Source organism: Oncorhynchus mykiss, chromosome 17 (assembly GCF_013265735.2).
Source record: "Oncorhynchus mykiss isolate Arlee chromosome 17, USDA_OmykA_1.1, whole genome shotgun sequence".
Lineage (NCBI taxonomy): Eukaryota > Metazoa > Chordata > Actinopteri > Salmoniformes > Salmonidae > Oncorhynchus > Oncorhynchus mykiss.
In genome coordinates, this window is record NC_048581.1 from 64,527,073 (window position 1) to 64,553,745 (window position 26,673).

General features: G+C 43.1%; 1 protein-coding gene across 2 annotated transcripts; it reads left to right on the forward strand.

The window, feature by feature from the left end:
* nucks1a (nuclear casein kinase and cyclin-dependent kinase substrate 1a) lies at nt 1-26,283 on the forward strand. Of its 2 annotated transcripts, XM_021569383.2 has the most exons (8): nt 1-292; nt 10,155-10,204; nt 10,300-10,396; nt 10,582-10,628; nt 16,387-16,536; nt 16,625-16,771; nt 25,416-25,574; nt 25,733-26,283. In XM_021569383.2, the coding sequence occupies exons 1-8, from the start codon at nt 276-278 to the stop codon at nt 26,008-26,010; spliced, it is 945 nt and encodes a 314-aa protein (XP_021425058.2). In that variant the 5' UTR covers nt 1-275; the 3' UTR covers nt 26,011-26,283. The 2 variants fall into 2 exon arrangements, with proteins under 2 accessions (XP_021425058.2, XP_021425059.2); XM_021569384.2 differs by lacking the exon at nt 25,416-25,574.
* The last annotated feature ends 390 nt before the right edge of the window (nt 26,284-26,673 follow it).

Genomic DNA, 26,673 nt, shown 5'->3' on the forward strand with positions numbered 1-26,673 from the left:
AAGAGCCCGCCCTAGGGCCAATCTGTTAGGTTGCGCACATGCTGCAGTTTCAGTTTGTTTTATTCACCATTTTGAGTAGCTCAAGGTAAAATTTAAACTAAAATCGCCTTTGGAAAAGAAATTCGTTCCCGTATATTTCGTTTTACGCAGTAGCTCGGGCGTTGGAACGTTTCGTTACGCCCATTGGAGTTGCAGAGCGGGACGATTTCATTTTTATTTTCCTGGATTTAATTTCCCCTTTCTTACATTCTTAACCTCTACAGTATTTCTGCAAAATGTCAAGACCAGTGAGGTACGTTTTTCTAATGTCCTTCGCTGAGGCAGTGTGGCGTGCACGCTGCCTTTACAGGAGACACGTACGTCTCTACCATGTTGTGTTTTTGGCTACAGTTCCGTTTATTTGATGAAACATTTATGTAAATTTATTTTTTTTATCCTTGTGCACGCACTTACTAGCATGGATCATTGCAATGTGGACTGTTCGTTCGACATGGCGGGGTGAAAATGCCTGTATTGCGCGCCCCTTGGCGAGAGTGCGTGCATCTGGTGTGAATCATGTCTGCAAAAACCGATCCTACTCGAATATCATTTGGTGCGATACCCTTATGTTTCAGTTGTATTTACCTTGGTTTTATGTGTTCCTAGAATGTGGTATGTCATGGTATTTTGTGTGAGATGGGAGGTAGATCAGACTGGGGAATATGGCTACCCATTCATCCACGAGAGCCTCTGAAACGTTAATAAAAAACAGGACTGGAGGTGGACATCGGCTCATGGGATGTGATCTTATTAACACGCAGCCTAGCGAAGTCTTTACTAGTTCCAAGTAGGCTATCCACCATTGAAACGCATTTTTTTTTATTCTATGGTCTTATTAGGGAACAATGAAATGTGAAAGGGGCGACGGCAGCCTGTTGGTTTTGAGTGAAAACGCGGTACGAGAAAGGGAGAGCTGAGGAGCTACATTTTCACTGATAGCAGGGGGGCGGAGTGGCTTTCGAAGTCACCCCCCCACGCCTAGCTCTTCGCTGCCTGAAAAGACCGAGAGGGTCGCATTTGAGCGAAGAAAATAACCTATTTCGCAAGATAAACACACATGGACGTTGCTTGTTAATTAAATATAGCGGAAGCGAATCAAGCAACTGTTGCAACAATGTAACCGATATTGCACACGAATATGCAACAAAGTAGCAATGTGGCGTCGATGGTTGCCCCCCCCCTTGCTCCCGTTTTTTCCCCCAGGTAATGCGTGGGTCTCTCTTTTAAAAAACACAAAAAAAAACATTTGGGGGGGGGGGGGGGGGGGTTCGTTTGAGCTCATGGCGATTGCTTTTCTAGTGGTGGTCAGGGCTTTGTCTTTCGGTCTGAGGTCTTCACGGTGGCGACAGGGCCTGCGCTTGTAAAAGCGTCTATTGCCTTGACCTCCCTTGCCCCCGCTAGCACATTTAACCATATGAGGTACCTTGGAAGCCTATAGTTACTATTACAGACAATGTTTCCAATCACTTTGGTGTGTGTTAGGACGTCAGGGGGGTGGGAAAATAGAAGGGTGTGTGTTCGAGATAAAGACCACTGTATGTAGGTTATGTATGCCTCATGCCTGTGTGTGTATATTATGGCACGGCTCTGAAGGTGTGTATTACATTGAGCACGTGCCTGTGGTCAGCTGTGTCACCTACAGCACTGGTCTTCTGTAGTGTGTGTGAACCCATTCCACTCATCCACTTTCCCAAATGAGCTCTTGAAACTGGAGAAGTGAGACAAGCATCCAGTTTACTAGAGAAACTATCCCCTTCTGTGTGAAGGAACTTTTTAACATCAAAAAGCATACTGCTGATGCATGATTGATTGCTGAGTGTATTTGGGGGTGTGGTGGAATAGACGGAACTGAGGTGGATGAAATCCTGTTGCGCCTTGATTTGGAATAATTGGAAATACATTGTCCCAGCTGCATTTTGATGCATAGGTTTTCTACTTACTGGAGATGAAAATAACCATACTGAGTTGTGCATCTTATATGAACCAGGTGTGGTTCCTAGAGTTATGTTTGCCTCATCTACGCCCATCTTTGCCCTTCTGACTCTACGTTACATTGAAGTCATTGAATCTTCCTTTTGATTCCCTGGGGGGATTTATCAGTGTGAAATGAACAATCTAAAAATCTCAATTTGTGATAAATTGTGCCCAGTATCCAAAACGTATAGTCTAAAAACAACTTTACTAATACAAAAGTTATAAATCAAATTGTATTTGTCGCATGCGCTGAATACAACAGGTGTACCGATACCGAGTTAATATGCAGGGGTACTGGTTAGTTGAGGTAATTTGTACATGTGGGTAGGGTTAGGGTGACTATGCATAGATAGTAAACAGTGAGTAGCAGCAGTGTCAAAACAAAGGTCGGGGGGGTCAATGCAAATAGTCAGGGTGGCCATTTGATTAATTGTTCAGCAGTCTTATGGCTTGGGGGTAGAAGCTGTTAAGGAGCCTTTTTGACCGACTTGGCGCTCCGGTACCGCTTGCTGTGTGGTAGAAGGGAGAACAGTATGACTTGGGTGACTGGAGACGCTGACATTTTTGAGCCTTTCCCTGACACCGCCTGGTATCGAGGTCCTGGGTGGGAGGTAGCTTGGACCCAGTGAAGTATTGGACCGTACGCACTACCCTCTGCTGGCGCCTTATAGTCTGATGACGAGCAGTTGCTATACCAGGCGGTGATGCAACCGGTCAGGATGCTGTTGATGGTGCAGCTGTAGAACTTGTTGAGAAACTGAGGACCTGTGACAAATCTTTTCAGTCTCCTGAGAGGGAATAGGCGTTGTCGTGCCCTCTTCACGACTGTCTTGGAGTGTTTGGACTAGAGGTAGACCGATTATGATTTTCCAATACCGATTATTGGAGGACCAAAAAAGCCGATACTGATTAATTGGCCGATTTCTTTTACAAATATATATTTTTTTATTTTAGTTTGTTTTTAAAATGTATTTGTAATAATGACAATTACAACAATACTGAATGAACACTTATTTTAACTTCATATAATACATCAATAAAAATCAATTTAGCCTCAAATAAACAATTAAACATGTTCAATTTTGTTTAAATAATGCAAAAACAAAGTGTTGGAGAAGTAAAAGTGCAATATGTGCCATGTAAAAAAGCTAACGTTTAAGTTCCTTGCTCAGAACATGAGAACATATGAAAGTTGGTGGTTCCTTTTAACATGAGTCTTCAATATTCCAAGGTAAGAGATTTTTAGGTTGTAGTTAATATAGTATTTCTAGGGCTATTTCTCTCTATACCATTTGTATTTCATATACCTTTGACTATTGGATGTTCTTATAGGCACTTTAGTATTGCCAGTGTAACAGTATAGCTTCCATCCCTTTCCTCGCCCCTACCTGGGCTCGAACCAGGAACACATCGACAACAGCCACACTCGAAGCAGCGGTACACATCGCTCCACAAAAGCCGCGGCCCTTGCAGAGCAAGGGGAATAACTACTCCAAGTCTCAGAGCGAGTGACGTTTGAAACGCTATTAGCGCGCACCCCGCTAACTAGCTAGCCATTTCACATCGGTTACACCAGCCATTAGGCTGATAGGCTTGAAGTCATAAACAGCACTGTGCTTGCGAAGAGGTGCTGGCAAAACGCACAAAAGTGCTGTTTGAATGAATGCTTACGAGCCTGCTGCTGCCTACCATCGCTCAGTCAGACTGCTCTATCAAATCATAGACTTAATTATAACAAAACACACAGAAATACGAGCCTTTGGTCATTAATATGGTCGAATACGGAAACTATCATTTCGAAAAAACAAAACGTTTATTCTTTCAGTGAAATACGGAACTGTTCGGTATTTTATCTAACGGGTGGCATCCCTAAGTCTAAATATTCTTGTTACATTGTTCAACCTTCAATGTTATGTCATAATTATGTATAATTCGGGCAAATTAGTTCGCAATGAGCCAAACTGTTGCATATAGCCTGACACTGCATGCAATGAACGCAAGAGAAGTGACACAATTTCACCTGGTTAATATTGCCTGCCAACCTGGATTTCTTTTAACTAAATATGCAGGTTTAAAAATATATGCTGCCGTGTATTGATTTTAAGAAAGGCATGGGTGTTTATGGTTAGGTACAGTCGTGGAGCGATTGTGTTTTTTTCGCAAATGCGCTTTTGTTAAATCACCCAGCAGTGTTGCATCGATTTATATGCTATGCATGACACGCTAGATAACTACACATGGTTGATGATATTACTAGATTAACTAGTGATTATGATTTGTTGATTGTTGTTTATAAGATAAGTTCAATGTCAGTATCAACTTACCTTGGCTGCTACTGCATTCGCGTAACAGGCAGGCTCCTCATGGAGTGCAACCAGAGACAGGTGGTTAGAGCATTGGACTAGTTAACCGTCAGGTTGCAAGTTTGAATCCCAGAGCTGACATGGTAAAAATCTGTCCTTCTGCCCCTGAACAAGGCAGTTAACCCACCTTTCCTAGGCTGTCATTGAAAATAAGAATGCGTTCTTAACTGACTTGCCTAGTTAAATTAAGGTGTACATTTTTGGGGGCAAAATCGGCATCCAAAAATGCCGATTTCCGTTTGTTATGAAAACCTGAAATCGGCCATTCCGATTAATCGGTTGACCTCTAGTTTGGACTATGATAGTTTGTTGGTGATGTGGACACCAAGGAACTTGAAGCTTTCGACCCGCTCCACTACAGCCCTGTTGATGTTAATGGGGGTGTGTTCGGCCCTCCTTTTCCTGTAGTCTACAACCAGCTCCCTTACCTTGCTCGTGTTGAGGGAGAGGTTGTTGTCCTGGCACCACACTGCCAGGTCTCAGACCGCCTCCCGATAGGCTGTCTCATCGTTGTCGGTGATCAGGCCTACCACTATTGGGTCGTCAGCAAACCTAATGATGGTGTTGGAGTCGTGCTTGGCCACAGTCGTGGGTGAACAGGGAGTACAGGAGGGGACTAAGCACACCCCTGAGGGGCATCCATGTTGAGGATCGGCATAGCAGATGTGTTGTTGCTTACCCTTACCGCCTGGGGGTGGCCCGTCAGGAACTTTAGGATCCAGTTGCAGAGGGAGGTGTTTAGTCCCAGGGTTCTTAGCTTAGTGATGAGCTTTGTGGGCACTATGGTGATGAATGCTGAGCTGTAGACCATGAAAAGCATTCTCACATATGTGTTCTTTTTGTTCACGTGGGAAAGGGGAGTGCAATTGAGATTGTGTCATCTGTGGATCTTTTGGGGCAGTATGCGAATTGGAGTGGGTCTAGGGTTTCTGGGATAATGTGAGCCATGACCATCCGTTCAAAGTACTTAAAAATATATACATATTTGGACGACCAATGTCAGAGCGGCATAGACTAAGATACAGTAGAATAAACACGACAAGTTGAGTTTTTACCAAAAAGTTATATTTTGGTTTCATCTGACCATATGACATTCTCCCAATCTTCTTCTGGATCATTCAAATGCTCTCTAGCAAACTTCAGACGGGCCTGGACATGTACTGGCTTAAGCAGGGGGACACGTCTGGCACTGCAGGATTTGAGCCCCTGGCGGCGTAGTGTGTTACTGATGGTAGGCGTTGTTACTTTGGTCCCAGGTCTCTGCAGGTCATTCACTAGGTCCCCCTGTGTGGTTCTGGGATTTTTGCTCACCGTTCTTGTGATCATTTTGACCCCACGGGGTGAGATCTTGCATGGGGCCCCAGGTCGAGGGAGATTATCAGTGGTCTTGTATGTCTTCCATTTCCTAATAATTGCTCCCACAATTGATTTCTTCAAACCAAGCTGCTTACCTATTGTAGATTCAGTCTTCCCAGCCTGGTGCAGGTCTACATTTTTGTTTCTGGTGTCCTTTGACAGCTCTTTGGTCTTGGCCATAGTGGAGTTTGGAGTGTGACTGTTTGAGGTTGTGGACAGGTGTCTTTCATACAGATAACAAGTTCAAACAGGTGCCATTAATACAGGTAATGAGTGGAGGATAGAGGAGCCTCTTAAAGAAGAAGTTATAGGTCTGTGAGAGCCAGAAATCTTGCTTGTTTGTAGGTGACCAAATACTTATTTTCCACCATAATTTGCAAATAAATTCATAAAAAATCATACAATGTGATTTTCTGGATTTTTTTCCCCCTCATTTTATCTGTCATAGTTTAAGTGTACCTATGATGAAAATTACAGGCCTCATCTTTTTCAGTGGGAGAACTTGCACAATTGGTGGCTGACTAAATACCTTTACTGTTTGAGATGAGTAATGCAAAATATGTAAACATAATTAAAGTGGCCAGTGGTTTCAAGTCTATGTACATTCTTGGCCAAATGTTTTGAGAATGACACAAATATTAATTCTCACAAAGTTTGCTTCCTCAGCATTTGCTGCCTCAGCATTTGCATATGCTCCAGAATGTTATGAAGAGTGATCAAATTAATTTAAATGAATTGCAAAGTCCCTCTTTGCCATGCAAATGAACTGAATCTCCAAAAAACATTTCCACTGCATTTAAACCCTGCCGCAAAAGGACCTGCTGACATCATGTCAGTGATTCTCTCGTTAACGCAGGTGTGTGTTGACGAGGACAAGGCTGGAGATCACTCTGTCATGCTGATTGAGTTTGAATAACAGACTGGAAGCTTCAAGGGGAGGGTCGTGCTTGGAATCATTGTTTTTCCTCTGTCAACCAAGTGCAGTCATCATTGCTTTGCACAAAAATGGCTTCACAGGCAAGGATATTGCTGCCAGTAAGATTGCACCTAAATCAACCATTTGTCAGATCATCAAGAACTTCAAGTAGAGCGGTTCAATTGTTGTGAAGAAGGCTTCAGGGCGCCCAAGAAAGTCCAGCAAGCGCCAGGGCCGCCTCCTAAAGTTGATTCAGCTGTGGGATCGGGGCACCGCCAGTACAGAGCTTGCTCAGGAATGGCAGCAGGCAGGTGTGAGTGCATCTGCACGCACAGTGAGGCAAAGACTTTTGGAGGATGGCCTGGTGTCAAGAAGGGCAGCAAAGAAGCCACCTCTCCAGGAAAAACATCAGACAGACTGATATTCTGCAAAAGGTACAGGGATTGGACTGCTGAGGACTGGGGGTAAAGTAATTTTCTCTGAATCCCCTTTCTGATTGTTTGGGGCATCTGGAAAAAAGCTTGTCTGGAGAAGACAAGGTGAGCGCTACCATCAAGTCCTATGTTATGCCAACAGTAAAGCATCCTGAGACCATTCATGTGTGGGGTTGCTTCTCAGCCAAGGGAGTGGACTCACTCACAATTTTGCCTAAGAACACAGCCGTGAATTAATAATGGTACCAACACATCCTCCGAGAGCAACTTCTCTCAACCACCTAGGAACAGTTTGGTGATGAACAATGCCATTTCCAGCATGATGGAGCACCTTGCCATAAGGCAAAAGTGATAACTAAGTGGCTCCGGGAACAAAACATCAATATTTTGGGTCAATGGCCAGGAAACTCCCCAGACCTTAATCCCACTGAGAACTTGTGGTCAATCCTCAAGAGGCAGGTGGACAAACAAAAACCTACAAATTCTGACAAACTCCAAGCATTGATTATGCAAGAATGGGCTGCCATCAGTCAGGATGTGGCCCAGAAGTCAATTGACAGCATGCCAGGGCGGATTACAGAGGTCTTGAAAAAGAAGGGTCAACACTGCAAATATTGACTCTTTGCATCAACTTCATGTAATTGTCAATAAAAGCCTTTGATACTTATGAAATGCTTGCAATTATACTTCAGTATTCCATAGTAACATCTGACAAATATATCTATAGACACTGAAGCAGCAAACATTGTGACAAATATTAATTTCCATTCTCAACTTTTGGCCACGGCTGTATGTAAGGCAACAGCCTCTGTGCTAGTGAGGCTATTCGATATTCTGATGGACTTGAGATAGAAGCTGTTTTTCAGTCTCACGGTACCAGCTTGATGCACCTGTAATGACCTTGCCTTCTAAATGATAGCGGGGTGAACAGACAATGGCTCGGGTAGTTGTTCTTTGGGCCACTGCAAATAACTTTTTGGCCTTCCTGTGACATCGGGTGTTGTAGGTGTCCCAGAGTGCAGGTAGTCTGTCCCTGGTTATGCGTTGGGCAGACCATAACTACCTTTGGAGAGCCCCGTGTTTGTGGGCAGTGCAGTTGCCATACCAGGTGGTGATGCAGCCTGACAGGATGCTCTCAATTGTGCCTATATAAGTTTGATGGTTTTAGGTGCCAAGCCAAATTTCTTCAGCCTCCTGAGGTTGAGGAGGCGCTCAGTGTTACGGGGCGGTAGTCATTTAGGCAGGTTACCCTTTCTCGTTCTTGGGCACAGGCACTATGGTGGTTACTTTGAAGACACTTGCTAGTTGGTCCACGCAGGCTCTGAGTAAATGTCCTGGTAATCCGTCTGGCCCTGTGTCCTTGTGAATGTTGACCGGTTTAAAGGTATTGCTCACATCAGCTATGGAGAGTGTGATCACAGTCGTCCGGGAACAGCTGGTGCTCTCATGCATGCATCAGTGTTGCTTTCCTCGAAGAGAACATAAAAGGCATTTAGCCTATCTGGTAGACTCGCGTCACTGGGCAGCACCTGGCTGAGTTTCCCTTTGTAGTCCGTAATAGTTTGCAAGCCCTGCCACATCCATTGAGTGCCAGAGCCGGTGTAATCCATGGCTTATGGTTAGGATATGTACGGGCTGTCACTGTTGGGACGACATCGTCGATGCAGTTATTGATGAAGCCGGTGACTTGAGATGGTATACTCCTTAATGCCAGTGAATCAATCAAATTTATTTATAAAGCCCTTTTTACATCAGCCGATGTCTCACAGTGCTGTACAGAAACCCAGCCTAAAACCCCAAACAGCAAGCAATGCAGATGCAGAAGCACGGTGTGAATAGGTAAAATCCCTGAGCATATTCCAGTCTGTGCTAGAAAAACAGTCCTGGAGTGTAGCATTCACATCATCTGACCACTTTTGTATTGAGCGAGTCACTGGTACTACCTGCATTGGTTTTTCCATGTAAGCGGAAATCAGGAGGATAGGAAACGGTGCATAATTCTATCGAAATGCATTGAAAATTGTACACTCTCTTTAAGAATGTCACGTTTGTGTTATAACATGAAAATCATTCATTCATTGCTATGATCATTGATCTCCTGAAGTAGCCGTCCCTTTAACATTCTTTCTGTGCTCCCAAATGTTTGGATATACTGGTGAAGTTACCAGGTTGTTAACTAACTAATGAGGTAATGTCATGACTGAACAAGGTGTTCACAGCCCATTACCTGGGTGGCAGGTAGCCTAGCGGTTAAGAAGGTTGGCCAAGTAACCGAAAGGTTGCTGGTTCGAATCCCCGAGACGACTAGGTGAAGAAAAAAAGGTCTGCCCTTGAGCAAGGCACTTAACCGTAATTGGTCATGTAAGTCTCTCTGGATAAGAGCGTCTGGTAAATGACAAAAGTAAGAAAAATGGTTTCTGAGTGTAAAATGCGCCCCCCAGCGGCAATGCATCCATCGAATCGTAGCGCCGATAATATGGTCACAACTTTTGATTGGTTTAGGCTAGAGACCAGCAGTTTTCTCTGTAGGCATTTTTCATGAATAGGAAAAAGCGGCACAGCGACGCCTAATCAATTATAACAATTATAATCTGGCTGATAACTGGTGCCTCCAACTTAAAATGACAGTTTGCACAGCAAAATATTTAGGGGCATATGTGACCCAAATGGTTTCACTTAGAGCCCTGTCCTCCAAATTGCTTTCATCCACCCTGTGTGTGTTGAAATCGGTGCAGATGGAGAGGAAGCCACATTAGACTTTTGACTTGTACCCGGGATGGGCAACTCTAGTCCTCGAGGGCCTGATTGGTGTCACATTTTTGCCACAGCCCCAGCTAACACACCTGCCTCCAATGATCACCTAATCAGGAACTTCAGTTTAAAATGCAATTAGTTTAATCAGCAATGTTTGCTAGGGATGGGGGGGTAAAAGTGTTAACTGGGTCCCCCTGACAGCATGTAACTGCTAGTGAAGGCTGTCATGATGATTATTTGTGCATGTTTGGTCTTACGGCAACAGTCCTCATCCTACCGACTAGAAACAGGAAATCTCTGTTTGTGTTTACTTCACAGGAACAAGAAGGTGGTGAATTACTCACAATTCCAGGAATCTGATGACGCAGGTGAGAGAGCAAGAGTTTGTGTATGTGTGTGCAACTGCAACCCCCTTCCCCTGTAGATAAGCTGTGTGTGTAACCCCTTTTTAATTCCCTTGTAGATGAGGAGTATGGGAAGAACTCAGACAAGCCTAAGAAGCCTCGTGCGGCTCCTCGCGAGGTGAAGCGCAAGCGGTCAAAGAACTCGCAGGAGGACAGGTGAGCCCGGAGAACCGCAGCAAACGGCAGAATCCTGACTCAGTGAACATCTTCCATAGGCATCATGCATGATTTAGAAATACGAGTTGAGGGCGTTCAACTCAAGATTTGGTGGTTCTATAAAAAACAGACTTGGTGTCTAGAGTTGCGGTGTCTTGTTGCTCAATTGTTGTTTTTTGTTTCAGTGAGGATTCTGATGAAAAACTCTCCAAATCCAAAAATGATTCAGCAGGTAAGCCATTCTGACATTTTCCATTCATCAACTGGTTGATTAACAAATTATGTTTGTGTTGAGTCTTAATTTGTGATAGAGCTATAAATTATGATAAATCTATGATCCCTTTCAGTAGTGGAGATGTTGTTCAAGCTTGGGGTCAGGGAAAATGTCCTGAAGAGGGGGCTATGGTTCAAGCTTGGGGTCAGGGAAAATGTCCTGAAGAGGGGGCTATGGTTCAAGCTTGGGGTCAACTAGTGATATGGGGAGGGGGGGGGGGGGACTCGATAGTTAAATATATTATTTTTGACTATCGTTTTGACAATATCGCTAAATAAATGTTGTGCTACTTTATTAACCTTTATTTAAACAGGTAGTCACATTGAGATACAACTATTTACAAGAGAGCCCTGTATACATTTACAAATGAAGCCCAATACATAAAAAATACAAAAATTATACTGAAAAAAATATAAACCCAACATGTGAAGTGTTGGTCCATTGTTTCATGAGCTGAAATACTTATTTCTCTCATATTTTGCACAAATTTGTTTACATCCCATTTAGTGAGCATTTCTCCTTTGCCAAAATAGTCCATCCACCTGACAGGTGTGGCATGTCAAGAAGCTGACTAAACAGCATGATCGTTACACAGGTTCACCTTGTGCTGGGGACAATAAAAGACCACTTTAAATGTGCAGTTTTGTCAAGGAACACAGTGCCACAGAGGTTGAGGGAGCATGCAATTGGCATGCTGACTGCAGGAATATTCACACCAGCCCAGGACCTCAACATCCGGCTTCTTCACCTGCGGGATCATCTGAGACCAGCCACCCAGACAGCTGATGAAACTGGGTTTCCGCAACCAAACCATTTCTGCACAAACTGTCAGAAACCATCTCAGAGAAGCTCATCTGCGTGCTCGTCATCCTCACTTGGGTCTTAACCTGATTGCAGTTCGGCACCATAACTGACTTCCGTAGACAAATGCTCACTTTCGATGGCCACTTGCTCGCTGGATAAGTGTGCTATTCAGGGATGTCACTTTTTCAACTGTACTGGGCAGGTGGCAGACAGCATGTATGTCGTTGTGTGGGCTAGGGGTTTGCTTATGTCAATGTTGGGGAATAGACGGCCCCATGGTGGCGGTGTGGTTATGGTATGGGCAGGCATACGCTATGGACAACGAACATAATTGCATTTTATTGGTGGCAATTTGAATGCACGGAGATACTATGACAAAATCCTTAGGCCCATTGTGGTGCAATTCATTCGCCACCATCACCTAATGTTTCAGCATGATAATGCATGACCCCATATCCGAAGGATCTATCCACAATTCCTGGAAGTTGAAAATGGCCTAGTTCTTCCATGGCCTGCATACTCACTAAACATGTCACCCATTCGGCATGTTTGGGAAGCCCTGGATCGACGTGTACGACAGCGTGTTCGAGTACCCCCCAATATCTAGCAACTTCGCACAGCCATTGAAGAGTGGGACAACATTCCACAATCAACAGCCTGATCAACTCTATGAAGGAGATGTGTTATGTATTCTGCATGAGGCAAATGGTCACACCAGATACTGACTGGTTTTCTGATCCACACCCATAGCTTTAAAACGTTATCTGTGACAAACCGATGCATCCCTGTATTCTCAGTCATGTGAAATCTATAGATTAGTGCATAATTCATTAATTTCAATTCATTGATTTCCTTATATGAACTGCAAATCTTTGAAATGGTGGTTTTCATAGTATTTTAAATGTATATAAATTAAAACGCATTATATAAAATACAACAGCCCTACAAAGACATTACAAATAAAATGCACATTAAACATATTTAAGAAAAGCAATCACATTCTGTAACATAAGTCTCAAATCAATAATTTTAAATGCCTGAAAGGCACCAGAATATCTAACTGCAAGGATTTCTGCATATTCCACACATCAGGGGCCAAAAAAATAAAATCATGTGGAGACAAAAGGAGTTATTGATCCCTGAGAACGGGTTTGGTCATTTGTACGTCTGAATTTAATCAATGAAATGATGTACAGAGGAAGTTTCCGTACGACTGCTTTGTGAATAAATAATGCACCTTTCTTCTTACAGAGGTCCATCCCACATTTTTGTACAGAACACAATGGGTCCTATAACTGTCCCCAGTGGTAAAACGTATTGGTGAATGGAATACGGACTCCAATGGTTTAAAAGCAGAGGCTGCCGCATGCATGTAAATGTCACCATAGTCTGTTACAGGGAGAAGCGTTGTTTGTAAATGTCACCATAGTCTGTTACAGGGAGAAGCGTTGTTTGTAAATGTCACCATAGTCTATTACAGGGAGAAACGTTGTTTGTAAATGTCACCATAGTCTGTTACAGGGAGAAGCGTTGTTTGTAAATGTCACCATAGTCTGTTACAGGGAGAAGCGTTGTTTGAACAATCTTCCTTCTGTTTTCAGAACTGAGGCAGGATTTATTTCTATAAGAAAAAAAATATATATATATATCATAGAGCTCAGCTTTGTCACATTTTCAATGTGTGTTTCCAAAGACAACTTGTTATCAATCCAGATACCCAAGTTCTCATAGTGAGAAACTTGCTCCATCACTCCATTTGGAGTGCAAATACTCAGGTCCCCAGTCAACATTATGGGATCTAGAGAACAGCATAAAGTTGGTTTTATTAGCATTTAACACCAAGTTAAGATCCGGAAGTTATTTGAGTCAATCATGCTGAAGGTCACGAATAGCCTGCTACACTGAAGAGGCACAGGAATAAATAACTTATCTACGTAGAGATGAATTTTTGTATTTTTTATATACCTTTATTTAACTAGGCAAGTCAAGTTAAGAACAAATTCTTATTTTCAATGATGGCCTAGGAACAGTGGGCTAACTGCCTTCTTCAGGGGCAGATTTGTACCTTGTCAGCTCAGGGATTTGATCTTGCAACCTTTCGGTTACTAGTCCAACGCTCTAACCACTAGGCTACCTGCCGCCCCGATGGAAATACTATTAACACCTGTAACATTCAATGCCATTTATATACAACGTGAACAACAATGGCCCCAAAATTGAACCCTGGGATACACCATTAAGCACTTAAAGAAATGTGGATTTAACCCCGTCTATCATAATAGCCTGGGTTCGGTCACTAAGAAAATTCTGAAACCACAAACGGGCGTCAGTGCTAAGGACTAACACAGACAACTTACTCAGTAAGATGGAATGATCAACTGTATCAAAAACCTTTGACAAATCTATAAATAGGGCAGCACAATACATCTTAGCATTCAAAGAATTGACAATATAATATACAACAGATGTGGTTACAGTGATATTACTGTGGCTTGGTCTAAACCCTGATTTGATGTACATTCAAAATACAGTTCACAGATCTTATTTTTTTAAGTAAAAAGAAAAGAACAAAGTCGCACACTCACCAAGGATTCAATAATCTTAGCTAGACAAGGAAGCCTTGATATGGGACGATAGTTGTCAAGATCACAACAATCACCTCCCTTATGTAGTGGCAGCACATTTACACACTTAGGAATATTTCCTGCTATGTGTGTTATTGAACCAACAATGACCTGGATCCAAATGGTCGGCCCTGTAGATATCTTAATGTCAACAACCCATTGTTTGTGAATTGCCGAAAGGAAAAACCCTGACTGACATTTTCTAAATTATTCAGTAAAGCTCCCCCATCAACATCCAGTACATTCTCGCATTGAGTAGGCTTTTGAATTCTCGCATTGAGTAGGCTTTTGAATTCTCGCATTGAGTAGGCTTTTGAATTCTATCGGCAGAAATCGAATGATTTAATAAATTATTTATATCAATGTAATCAGTTATAGGGCCAAACTCTACATTCATCTGTAAGGGAAGAGTAGATTAAGTACAACCCTTTAATGATTTCAGTTTTACAGATTTTATAGGGATTTCCAGTACAGTCAGGAGTGTTTTTAATATAATAATCAGATTTAGCTTTTAAACACACAATTCTCAATTCTCTGAAGGATTGCCAGTCCTGGCGGAGTCAGTACTTCTAGCCATAGCCCAGGAAGCGTCTCTATTGCGTAGGAACTCAGATAATTCAGGTTGTGAAACAATGGGTCTACATATTTTGAACAGTTAAAAAAATAATAATAATAATATATTTTTTTCACACCTTTATTTAACCAGGTAGGCTAGTTGAGAACAAGTTCTCATTTACAACTGCGATCTGCCCAAGATAAAGCATAGCAGTGTGAATAGACAACAGAGTTACACATGGAGTAAACAATTAACAAGTCAATAACACAGTAGGGGAAAAAAAAGTCCATATACATTGTGTGCAAAAGGCATGAGGGAGTAGGCGAATAATTACAATTTTGCAGATTTAACACTGGAGTGATAAATGATTAGATGGTCATGTACAGGTAGAGATATTGGTGTGCAAAAGAGCAGAAAAGTAAATAAATGTAAACAGTATGAGGTAGGTAAATTGGGTGGGCTATTTACCGATAGACTATGTACAGCTGCAGCGATCGGTAAACGGGGCATGCTTATCTGCAGTGATGTTAAAAACAGTCATAAAGTGATTTAAGAGCCAATTCAGAATCCAGTATAGCGAAGATACCATCAAGATCACAATGGTAGAAGTGTTAATGTCTCTTTGTAATGATGCATGGTTTTGTCCTATGAGTCCTAACATCTCTAATACAAACAATAGGACAGTGGTCACTAATGTCCAGGGAGAAAACAACACCACTGCAGTATTTGTAAACATCAGGACAGATTTGGTCATGTGGACTTGGTAACCAACTGGGTGAGGTTTAGGTTATTATAAAAAATCCTTTAAACAGTCTTGGGTTCCTCAGGACACGTTAAAGTCACCAGTGACAAAGTCAGTGGGACTAGTTAACAAAAGTTTCTTAGGGCGGTAGACTCCCAGAACAGTTACGTTAGAATTAGAACCTAGTTGAAGACTTGGCTAGATATGTGAATTGTTTAGGATTGGAAGTAGCCTTTAAGAGACACAGGAAGGTGACTTTTTGTATAGATGGCAGCACCGTCACCTTTGCCCGTTCTATCAGCACGAGTACTCTAAGACCATCAATAGTAACCTCAGAATCCACATTTATTTCAGTTAACCATGTTTCTGATAAAATACAAATATCTGGCTCTGCCTGGGAATCCCAGATCTTGATGTAGTCCATCTTTGGCAAAATGCTGCAAATATTTGATTAATAATTGGGCTAAGTCAATTTTGACTCATCATTACCACTTTCATTACATGGGATGTGCAAATTTACAAGCATCATGCTCTCCCTCCATGTAAAGACATTTGACTGCAACCAACCACAGCGCAATCAAATTTGTACCGGAGGCGGGACAGACGGCAGACTGAGTTTCCCTGATATCGCTCGCTTTGTGACAGACAGGCGCCTAATCAATAGATCACTCACTATAAGATGCATATCGTTCATTCTAGCGGGAGAGTGCTCGACAGACAAGTGAATTGAAACTTTTAAAATGGAAAGTAGCCTAGTTAATATGAAGTCAAAGTAGAAATTTGTCTGTGACTGGCTGGTTTAGCCGTCCCGGCGCTAATGGACAACACTATCAAGAATGGAAGGGGACTAGGGCTATGGGAAGGGGACTAGGGCTATGGGAAGGGGACTAGGGCTATGGGAAGGGGACTAGGGCTATGGGAAGGGGCCCAGGCTAGTGGCCAGGAGTTATGTGACCGGGCTACTGGTAATGTTTTTCTGTTTGGTTACAGATGACTTTGGCAGTGATGAAGACAACGACTTTGGAGAGGAAGATGACGAGGATGGAGGGAGCGACTACGAAGCTAAACGAGGCAAAAAGGGAAAGACAGCCAAGGTGGCAAAGCCCACTAAGAGGACACCCAAGAGAAAACGACCCACAGGTAAGACTCCTACACTGAGGTGTCAGTGTGTACGCCAGTTATAATATGACTGTGTGTTATAACCTGGCTACACATTTCTGTATGTTAGATGACAGTGATGAGGAGGTGAGTCGTAAGGTGCGTACAGTGCGCCAGGCCGCCACCAAGGCTGTGTCTAAACAGAGAGAGATCTTGCTGGGAGACGGAGGCAGTGAGGACGAGGAACGTGAAGACAAGGAGGAGGCCTTCGCAGACCGTAAGTCAACCACTCAAAACAAAACGGGCCTACCCGGACCTAACCCTTGATCATGACTCTGTTCCATTACATTACAAATAAGTATTTGAATTTAAGGCATAGGCCTGGGCAATATGGCCAAAATATAATATCACGGTATTATTATTATTTTTAAATAATTCGCTGTATAAAATTTGCTTAGTGCGTGACCCTGGGGTGGCAACACATATATTCTATGTGATTTAAATGGGTCTTTCTTATTTCTGATTGTTTTATACTGTTCAATTCAACTTCAAGAAAAGACAAACTAGCTGTTTGCAGATGTAAGAAACACAAACGAATAAGGTAATTGTAGTAAGCTAGTGGATTTATATTAAGAAGCAAAGTGAAAATGTCATTGTCATCAACATTGTTGTATGTGCTGAAGTGACCATGCAGACTGAACACAAATGTCTTGGGGTCGAGGAATAAGAAATGTGTTCCTTGAGTGACAGGGCGGGGCTAATTCTGTGTGGAAAGCTGCATTTGGAGAGATGACTCAATTAGCGAAGTAAACTATAAAAGTGGAGGTACACACAGCGTATTCCATTTAACAAACTAAACTTTCAAATCCCGTTGTAGAAGGTAAGCTAAAAACCCAAACAGGTTCGTGCATCATTACCGCTATAATGTAAAATACAGTATACCGCTCAGCCTTACGAAGACGTCTTCTGTATAGGGGGAGTTTTTTTAAGAACCCCGATGTTCGGTTTGAACATTAACACGCATCGCTTGATGCACGGTTTTGGAAGTATAAGGGCCTTTTATCCTTCATATAGCGTAAATCATAAAAAAAGGTTAATGGAGACACCTTTGATATGGCCTGTGGGAACACTAACCCCATCTCCATGTTACAGCGCCTGTTTATGGAAGACCAAGGGACCACCTGTGCTAATTAGCTATCTAGCATGATCCAAATTATGGAACGTCGTTTGGGCCTTTGCATGTCAAAAAGGATACAGGTCAAATAACATTTTTGACCGATCAGGACCTGAATGTGACTGCACGTCACATAATCATTTAACGTAGTTATTTTTACGTAGTTATTACACATTGATTACACTATCACTCGTATTTCATATGTCACAACGATTCATCGATACATATGCTATGATGCTGGTAAAGTTGTCTCGCGCACCTACAGTGCTGCTCATAAAAAGCTAGCTAGCTGATGGCTGCAAACAATGTTCTTCCCCAAAAACAGCAAAAACGACAACCTGTTTCAGTAGCTGAAGTTAGCTAGCTAACTATATAACTAGGTGTCGTCATCTAAAATGACCTTCATTTATAAGATGGTTTTTATTTGATTAATGGTGGTCGGGACCCATCTATGTGAAGCTAGCCACAATAAGGATTAGCCACAATAGTGGACTTTGCTGTTTGCCTCCAAAGTGAAATTATACCATTGACAGTGATGCAAATAAATAGTACAATTATGCCATGAGGTTGGAATGTTATAGAAAATCAACAAAAGACTATTTGTTAAGTTTCGGCGCCGACAGAGATGGCTGCCTCGCTTCGCGTTCCTAGGAAACTATGCAGTATTTTTTTTAAATATGTTATTTCTTACATTGTTACCCCAGGAAATCTTAGGTTTTATTACATACAGTCAGGAGGAACTCTGGATATAAGAGCGACGCCAACTCACCAACATTACGACCAGGAATACAACTTTCCCGAAGCGGATCCTCTGTTTGGTCCATCCCCCATGACAATGGATTGGATCCCAGCCAGCGATCCAAAACAACGGCGCCGCAGAAGGGGCAGACGGAGCGGTCTTCTGGTCAGGCTCCGTAGACGGGCACACCGCCCACCGCTCCTGAGCCTACTACTTGCCAATGTCCAGTCTCTTGACAACAAGGTTGATGAAATCCGAGCAAGGGTTGCCTTCCAGAGAGACATTAAAGACTGTAACGTTCTTTGTTTCATGGAAACACGGCTCACTCGACACGCTATCGGAGTCGGTACAGCCACCTGGTTTCTTCACGCATTGTGCCGACAGAAACAAGCATCTCTCTGGTAAGAAGAAGGGCTGGGGTGTATGCCTTATGATTAACAAGATGTGGTGTGATAACATACAGAAACTCAAGTCCTTCTGTTCACCTGACTTATAATTCCTTACAATCAATTGCCGACCGCATTATCTACCAAGAGAATTCTCTTCGATTTTAACAAGGCTAATGTGAAAACAAGGCTCCCTATATTTTACCAGCATATCGATTGCAAGACCCGGGCTGGCAAAACCCTGGATCATTGTTATTCTAAATTCCACGACGCATATAAAGCCCTCCCCCGCCCTCCTTTCGGAAAAGCTGACCAAGACTCCATTTTGTTGCTCCCAGCCTATAGACAGAAACTAAAACAGGGAGCACCCATGCTCAGGTCTGTTCATCGCTGGTCCGACCAATCGGATTCCACGCTTCAAGATTGCTTCGATCACGTGGACTGGGATATGTTCTGCATAGCGTCGAACAACAGCATTGATGAACACGCTGATTCGGCGAGCGAGTTTATTAGCAAGTGCATCGGTGATGTTGTACCCATAGTGTCTATTAAAACATTCCCCAACAAGAAACTGTGGATTGATGGCAGCATTCGCGCAAAACTGAAAGCACGAAGCACTGCTTTTAATCAGGGCAAGGTGACTGGAAACATGACCAAATACAAACAGTGTAGCTATTCCCTCCGCAAGGCAATCTAACAAGCTTAGCATCAGTATAGAGACAAAGGGGAGTCGCAATTCAACAGCTCAGACACGAGAGGTATGTGGCATGGTCTACAGTCAATCACGGACTACAAAACAAAAACCAGCCCTGTCGCGGACCACGATGTCTTGCTCCCAGACAGACTAAACAACTTCTTTGCTCGCTTTGAGGACAATACAGCGCCACTGACACGGCCCGCTACCAAAGCCTGTGGGCTCTCCTTCACTGCAGCCAACGTTAGTAAAACATTTAAACGTGTTAACCCTCGCAAGGCTGCAGGCCCAGACGGCATCCCCGGCCACGTCCTCAGAGCATGCGCAGACCAGCTTGCTGCTGTGTTTACGGACATATTCCATCAATCCTTAACCCAGTCTGCTGTTCCCACATGCTTCAAGAGGGCAACCACTGTTCCTGTTCCCAAGAACGCTAAGGTAACTGAGCTAAATGACTACTGCCCCGTAGCACTCACCTCTGTCATCATGAAGTGCTTTGAGAGACTAGTCAAGGACCATATCACCTCCACCCTACCTGACACCCTAGACCCACTCCAATTTCCTTACCGCCCCAATAGGTCCACAGACGACGCAATCATACTGCACACTGCCCTAACCCATCTGGACAAGAGGAATACCTATGTAAGAATGCTGTAAATCCACTACAGCTCAGCATTTAACACCATAGTACCCTCCAAACTCATCATTAAGCCTGAGACACTGCCAGCCCTGTGCAACTGGGTCCTGGACTTCCTGACGGGTGGTGGTGAGGGTAGGTAACATCTCCACCCCGCTGATCCTCAACACTTGGGCCCCACAAGGGCGCATTCTCATCCCTCTCCTGTATGCCCTGTTCACCCATGACTGCGTGGCCATGCACGCCTCCAACTCAATCATCAAGTTTGCAGAAGACACTACAGTGGTAGGCTTGATTACCAACAAGATGGCCTACAGGGAGGAGGTGAGGGCCCTTGTGTGGTGTCAGAAAAATAACCTCACACCCAATGTCAACAAAACAAAGGAGATGATCGTGGATTTCAGGAAACAGCAAAGGAAGCACCCCCCTATCCACATCGACGGGACAGTAAGTTTTAAGTTCCTCGGCATACACATCACGGACAAACTGAAAAGGTCCACCCACACAGACAAAGTGGTGAAGAATGTGCAGCAGCGCCTCTTCAACCTTAGGAGGCTGAAGAAATTTGGCTTGTCACCAAAAAGCACTCACAAACTTTTACAGATGCACAATCGAGAGCATCCTGTTGGGCTGTATCACCGCCTGGTACGGCAACTGCTCCGCCCACAACCATAAAGCTCTCCAGACAGTAGTGAGGTCTGCACAACGCTTCACCGAGGGCAAACTAACTACCTGCCATCCAGGACACCTACACCACCCGATGTCACAGGAAGGCCAAAAAGATCAAGGACAACAACCACCCGAGCTACTGCCGGTTCACCCCGCTATCATCCAGAAGGCGAGGTCAGTACAGGTGCATGAAAGCAGGGGCCGAGAGACTGAAAAACAGCTTCTATCTCAAGGCCATCAGACTGTTAAACAGCCATCACTAACATTGAGTGGCTGCTGCCAACATACTGACTCAACTCTAGCCAAAATTAATGTAATAAATGTATCACTAGCTACTTTAAACTATGCCACTTTATATAATGTTTACATACCTTACATTACTCATCTCATATGTATATACTGTACTCTATACCATCTACTGCATCTTGCTTATGCCGTTCGGCCATCACTCATTTATATATTTTTATGTATGTATTCATATTCTTTCCTTTATACTTGTGTATGTGTATAAGGTAGTTGTTGTGAAATTATTAGGTTAGATTACTTGTTAGATATTACTGCATGGTCGGAACTTGAAGCACAAGCATTTCGCTACATCTGATAACCATGTGTATGTGACAAATTAGATTTGTTTAAATCTCAGTGGATGTATTAGACTTTAGAATTGCATTAGGGGCATACTTATTTCACTGTACAGCCTTACCTATGGATAGTGGATCAATGACAATGCAATGGGGTATCAGTCTACTCAGTAACACCCAGAGAACATTAGCGGCGTAGCTCTTACACGGAACCCAAACCGGCTGCGTGCGTGCACCACCGTGCGCTATCATGCATAAATGTATTTGGTCCCCCTATAACAAACGCGATCATGACACGCAGGTTAAAATATCAAAACACACTCTGAACCAATTACATTAACTTGGGGACGGGTCCAAAAGCATTCAACATGTATGGCAATTTAGCTAGTTAGCTTGCACTTGCTAGCAAATTTGTCCCGGGATATAAACATTGAGTTAATTTACCTGAGATGCATCAAGGTCATCAACTCCAATAATTAATCCACACATAAAACGGTCAACTGAATCGTTTCTAGTCATCTCTCCTCCTTCCAGGCTTTTTCGTCTTTGAATTTATATGGTGATTGGCATCTACACTAACATAGTATTACCACGATGACCAACAAAACATTTTGTTTTTCAATCACCCACGTGGGTATAACCAATGAGATGGCACGTGGGTACCTGCTTCTATAAACCAATGAGGAGATTGTAGAGGCAGGACTTGCAGCATGATCTGCGTCAGAAATAGGAATGACTTCTATTTTAGCCCTTGGCATCGCAGATGCTCGTTGGCGGGCGCGAGCCGTGTGGGTGCAATAATTGAATAACATGGATTTCTACATTTATTTTGCGATGCACGCGACATGTCTGGTCAGCATGTGATTGCGGAACTCTGAAACAACTGGGAATTGAGCCACAGTTATTGTCAACCAATGTGTATTGAACACTATTCCTGAGGAAAAACAATACTGTGTGAATGTTTTGGAGTCTGCTAACTCTGAGGAGGATGTTGGAGAAAAATCTCTTTGGTATTGAGTAGACTGATTTCCCATTTCATTGATCGCCAATCCTTAGGTGAAGCTGTACAGTGCAATATGAATGTCAATGCACACAATAGGCTGACTGGGTAGGTCATTTCACACAGTCACTCCCGCGATAAGAGCTACAACGCTAACATTTGTGTAAACTCTTAAGTTGTGTTCTGTGGGTGTCACCGAGTAGACTGATACCCCCATTCCATTGCTTCACTTCCAACCTTGTTTAACGTGATCTAGTATAAATATGGCATGATTCCACCAATTGTAACCATCACTTTCAAAGAGGTACTTTTATTTTGAAGGCAATTTTGAAGGCAAATTCCACTATTGTGCCTAATCTTTATTGTGGCTAGCTTCACAACACATCCTGGTCCGGTTGAGCCTCATTAGCCAGATGAAGCTAGCTGGCTGCATATAACGTTAGCTTTGGTCAACCGGGTTAAGTAGCTGGCTAGCTATTTATTTTCATGAACTGAAGTACAATTTCAATAGGCGAACAACAAGTGTCTACCTAGCTAATACTTACTCACAGGGATTCTGATATCATTGTTAAGAATAATTAAAATTACTGCGGTTTCTACTGGTCATTGCTAGCTAGCTACCCCAGAAGTTGCGGGCGAATAAATACGTCCTTAATACCAGCGCGGTATTGTAAACACATTGTTTGTGGCCTGTGTGCGCTTGTGTGCACCTCTGACAGTGCTACTGATAGTGTTGGCACTTGCACGTGAAAATTCAGCACACACAACATTCTATAATATAGTGTTATTTGACGTGTAACTTTTTTGACAGGCAAAGACCCCAAAGGCGTTCCATACCGGATACCTGTGTGTAACAGAAAAATACTGTTGGCTTCAAACGTGATAAGGCTGGCCTTAAGTGTGTATTTTGCATTTGTGAAATTATTTTCATGTAATATGAAATTAAAGGGATTTATGGTTCTAGAACCGTATCACAATTGAGAATCGATTTGCGTTTAGATGTATTTATCTGTTTTGCCTGCCAGAGCCAGTCTACCGCTGAAAATAACAAGGTCCTTGAACCTTAAGGAGTAACGGTAACATTTGGCTCCTTAAGAGTACATCTTGGGCTTGGAATTACCAGAGACCTCAAGATACGGTATTATCACGATATTATCACAAAATGTCTTGTGGTTCTCACAATTTTTTAAAATGTAAAACACACTACCATTCAAAAGTTTGGGGTCACTTAGAAATGTCCTTTTTTTTGAAAGAAAAGCACTTTTTTATTTTTTCATAACATCAAATCGATCAGATTTGTGTGTAGACCATTCTTAATGTTGTAAATGACTATTGTAGCTGGAAACGACAGATTTCTTTCAAAAAATGTTTTGTGGAATATCTACATAGGCATACAGAGGCCCATTTATCAGCAACCATCACTCCTGTGTTCCAATGGCACGTTGTGTTAGCTAATCCAAGTTTATCATTTTAAAAGGCTAATTGATAAATAGAAAACCCTTTTACAATTGTTAGCATAGCTGAAAACTGTTGTCCTGATTTAAAGAAGCAAGAAAACTGGCCGCCTTTAGACTAGTTCAGTATCTGGAGCATCAGCATGTGTGGGTTCGATTACAGGAACAAAATGGCCAGAAACAAAGGACTTTCTTCTGAAACTCGTCAGTCTATTCTTGTTCTGAGTAATGAACGCTATTCCATGCGAGAAATTGCCAAGAAACTGAAGACAATGGTCATTTAAAACATTAACAATGTCTACACTGTATTTCTGATCAATTTTATATTTTAATGGACAAAAAATGTGCTCTTCAAAAACAAGGACATTTCCAAGTGACCCCAAACTTTTGAATGGTAGTGTGTGTGCATATAAACTGCAAACTAGAGCAAAATAATGTTGCAATATTGTCAAAACCATGCAATCTCCATAGACAAACATTTGCAATAGAATGGCCCATTCTGAAGAGCTCAGTGACTTTCAACGTTGCACCACCATAGGATGCCACCTTTCCAACAAGTCAGTTTGTAAAATTTCTGCTCTGCTAGATCTACCCCGGTCAACTGTAAGTGCAGTTATTGGGAAGTGGAAAGGTCTGGGAGCATCAACTGCTCAGCCGTAAATTGATAGACCACACAAGCTCACAGAACGGGATTGCCGAGTGCTGTGGCGTGTAAAAATGGTCTGTCCTCGGTTTCAACACTCACTACCGAGTTCCAAAGAACGGTTCGTCGGGAGCTTCAAGAAATTGGTTTCCATGGCCGAGCAACCGCACACAAGTCTAAGCAATGCCAAGCGCCGGCTGGAGTGGTGTAAAGCTCGCCGCCATTGGACTGGAGCAATGGAAACGCGTTCTCTGGAGTGATGAATCACGCTTCACCATCTGGCAGTCCAACGGACAAATCTGGATTTGGTGGATGAACAGGCAAATGCTACCTGGCTGAATGCATAGTGCCAACGGTAAATTTTGGTGGAGGAGGAATAATGGTCTGTGGCTGTTTTTCATGGTTCAGGCCCCTTAGTACCAGTGAAGGGAAATCTTAACGCTGTAGCGTTCAATGACATTCTAGATGATTCAGTGCTTCCCAACTTTGTGGCAACAGTTTGGGGAAGGCCCTTTCCTGTTTCAGCATGACAATGCCCCCTGTGCACAAAGGAAGGTCCATACAGAAATGGTTTGTCAAGATTGGTGTGGAAGAACTTGACTGGCCTTCACAGAGCCCTGACTTCAACCCCAGTGAACACCTTTGGGATGAATTGTAATATCAACAGCGAGCCAGGCCTAATCGCCCAACGTCAGTGCCCGACCTCACTAATGCTTGTTTGACTGAATGGAAGGAAGTCACCGCAGCAATGTTCAAACATCTAGTGCAAAGCCTCCCAGAAGACTGGTGGCTGTTACAGCAGCAAAGGGGGGACCAACTACATATTAATGCCCATGAGTCTGGAATGAGATGTTTGACGAGCAGGTGACCACATACTTTTGGCCATGTAGTGTATTTGTCAGGTGAAATGACCAATAATCACCACCTCGTCCTCCTCTCTCTAGCTGATGAGTCGGGCAGTGATGAAGACTTCATGGTTGAGGATGATGATGATAGTGACTATGGCCGCTCCAAGAGCAAGAGGAGCAGCAAGAAGGTGATCAAACGGAGCCGGCCAGAAAGGAAGGAAAAGAAATCCCCCAAACCACGACTAAAGGCCACTGGTAGGACCGCTCACCATGAATCAATCACCCATATTCTTCAGAACTGCAAGCATCGGTTGTTAAATGCTTTTTTCAGATAATGTGTAAGTATCTTCCCAGCCTCATAACTTCATTGAATGAATGTGTATTCATAACTTTGTGTGTCTCTCCTCCCCCAGTGACCCCCAGCCCAATGAAAGGAAAGGGTAAAGGTCGCCCCAGTGCTGCCAAGGCCCTGGAGAAGAGCTCGCCCAAAGAAGAGGAAGAGGAGGAGCCAGAGAGCCCCCTGGAGGAAGAGGAGGAGGAGGTGGTGGTGAAGAAGGACTCCTCCCCCACTCCCAAGAAAACAAAGGAGGCACCCGGGAAGGAGAAGAAGGAAAAGGAAGATGAGGAGGAGGAGGAGGAGGAGGAAGAGGAGGACGGATCGGAAGAGGACGTGCCCTCTGGGGAAGACTAGACCCACAGAAGTCCCACCTCTCTCTTTCTTCCCCATTCTCTCTCTTTACCTTCTCAAGTTTTTGTTTCTCTTGGTTCAGAGTTTATTTTGGTTTCATTGGTGGCCTGGCTCAATGGTTTGAACCTCATGTGGATTTGTTGTTTAGTGTTTGTTGTTTAGTGTCTGGCTTCCTGTAATGACTGACTTCCCGTAATGACTGACTGACTGAGCACATCGTATCTGTGTGCATAAGAACATGCATACCATATGGCTGTGAGGGATGGAAGGAAAGAACAAGTGAGATTTTACTCCATCTCTCTGAACATGTCCCATTCCTCCATCCCTGTCCCCTCTGCTCAGCTACACCTCTACTGGCACACCTCTCTTCTCTTTTTCATCTCCCTCTCCACAGTGGCTGCATTAGTCTTTCCTACACAAGTCTGTGTGAAGCTCAGAAAACAGTTATTTGGGCTTTGTTAGTTTGCCTTTCTGAGAACTCCGTGCTAGTGGACATCTGTCCTCAACAGTCGCTTGAAGTGTAGAGTCATTCGTTTTCTTTCTGCAAGCTGATGTGTGTGCGCAAGTGAGCCTTCTATTAAAAAAAATAAATATATATATATATATATATATATATATATATATATATATATATATATATATATATATATATATATATATATATTC

Bases quoted from the DNA above. Each gene is read 5' to 3' on its own strand.
- nucks1a (XM_021569383.2), top strand. The intron at 10,397-10,581 runs GTGAGCCCGGAG...TTTTTGTTTCAG, and splicing joins AAGAACTCGCAGGAGGACAG to TGAGGATTCTGATGAAAAAC. The intron at 16,537-16,624 runs GTAAGACTCCTA...TCTGTATGTTAG, and splicing joins CAAGAGAAAACGACCCACAG to ATGACAGTGATGAGGAGGTG.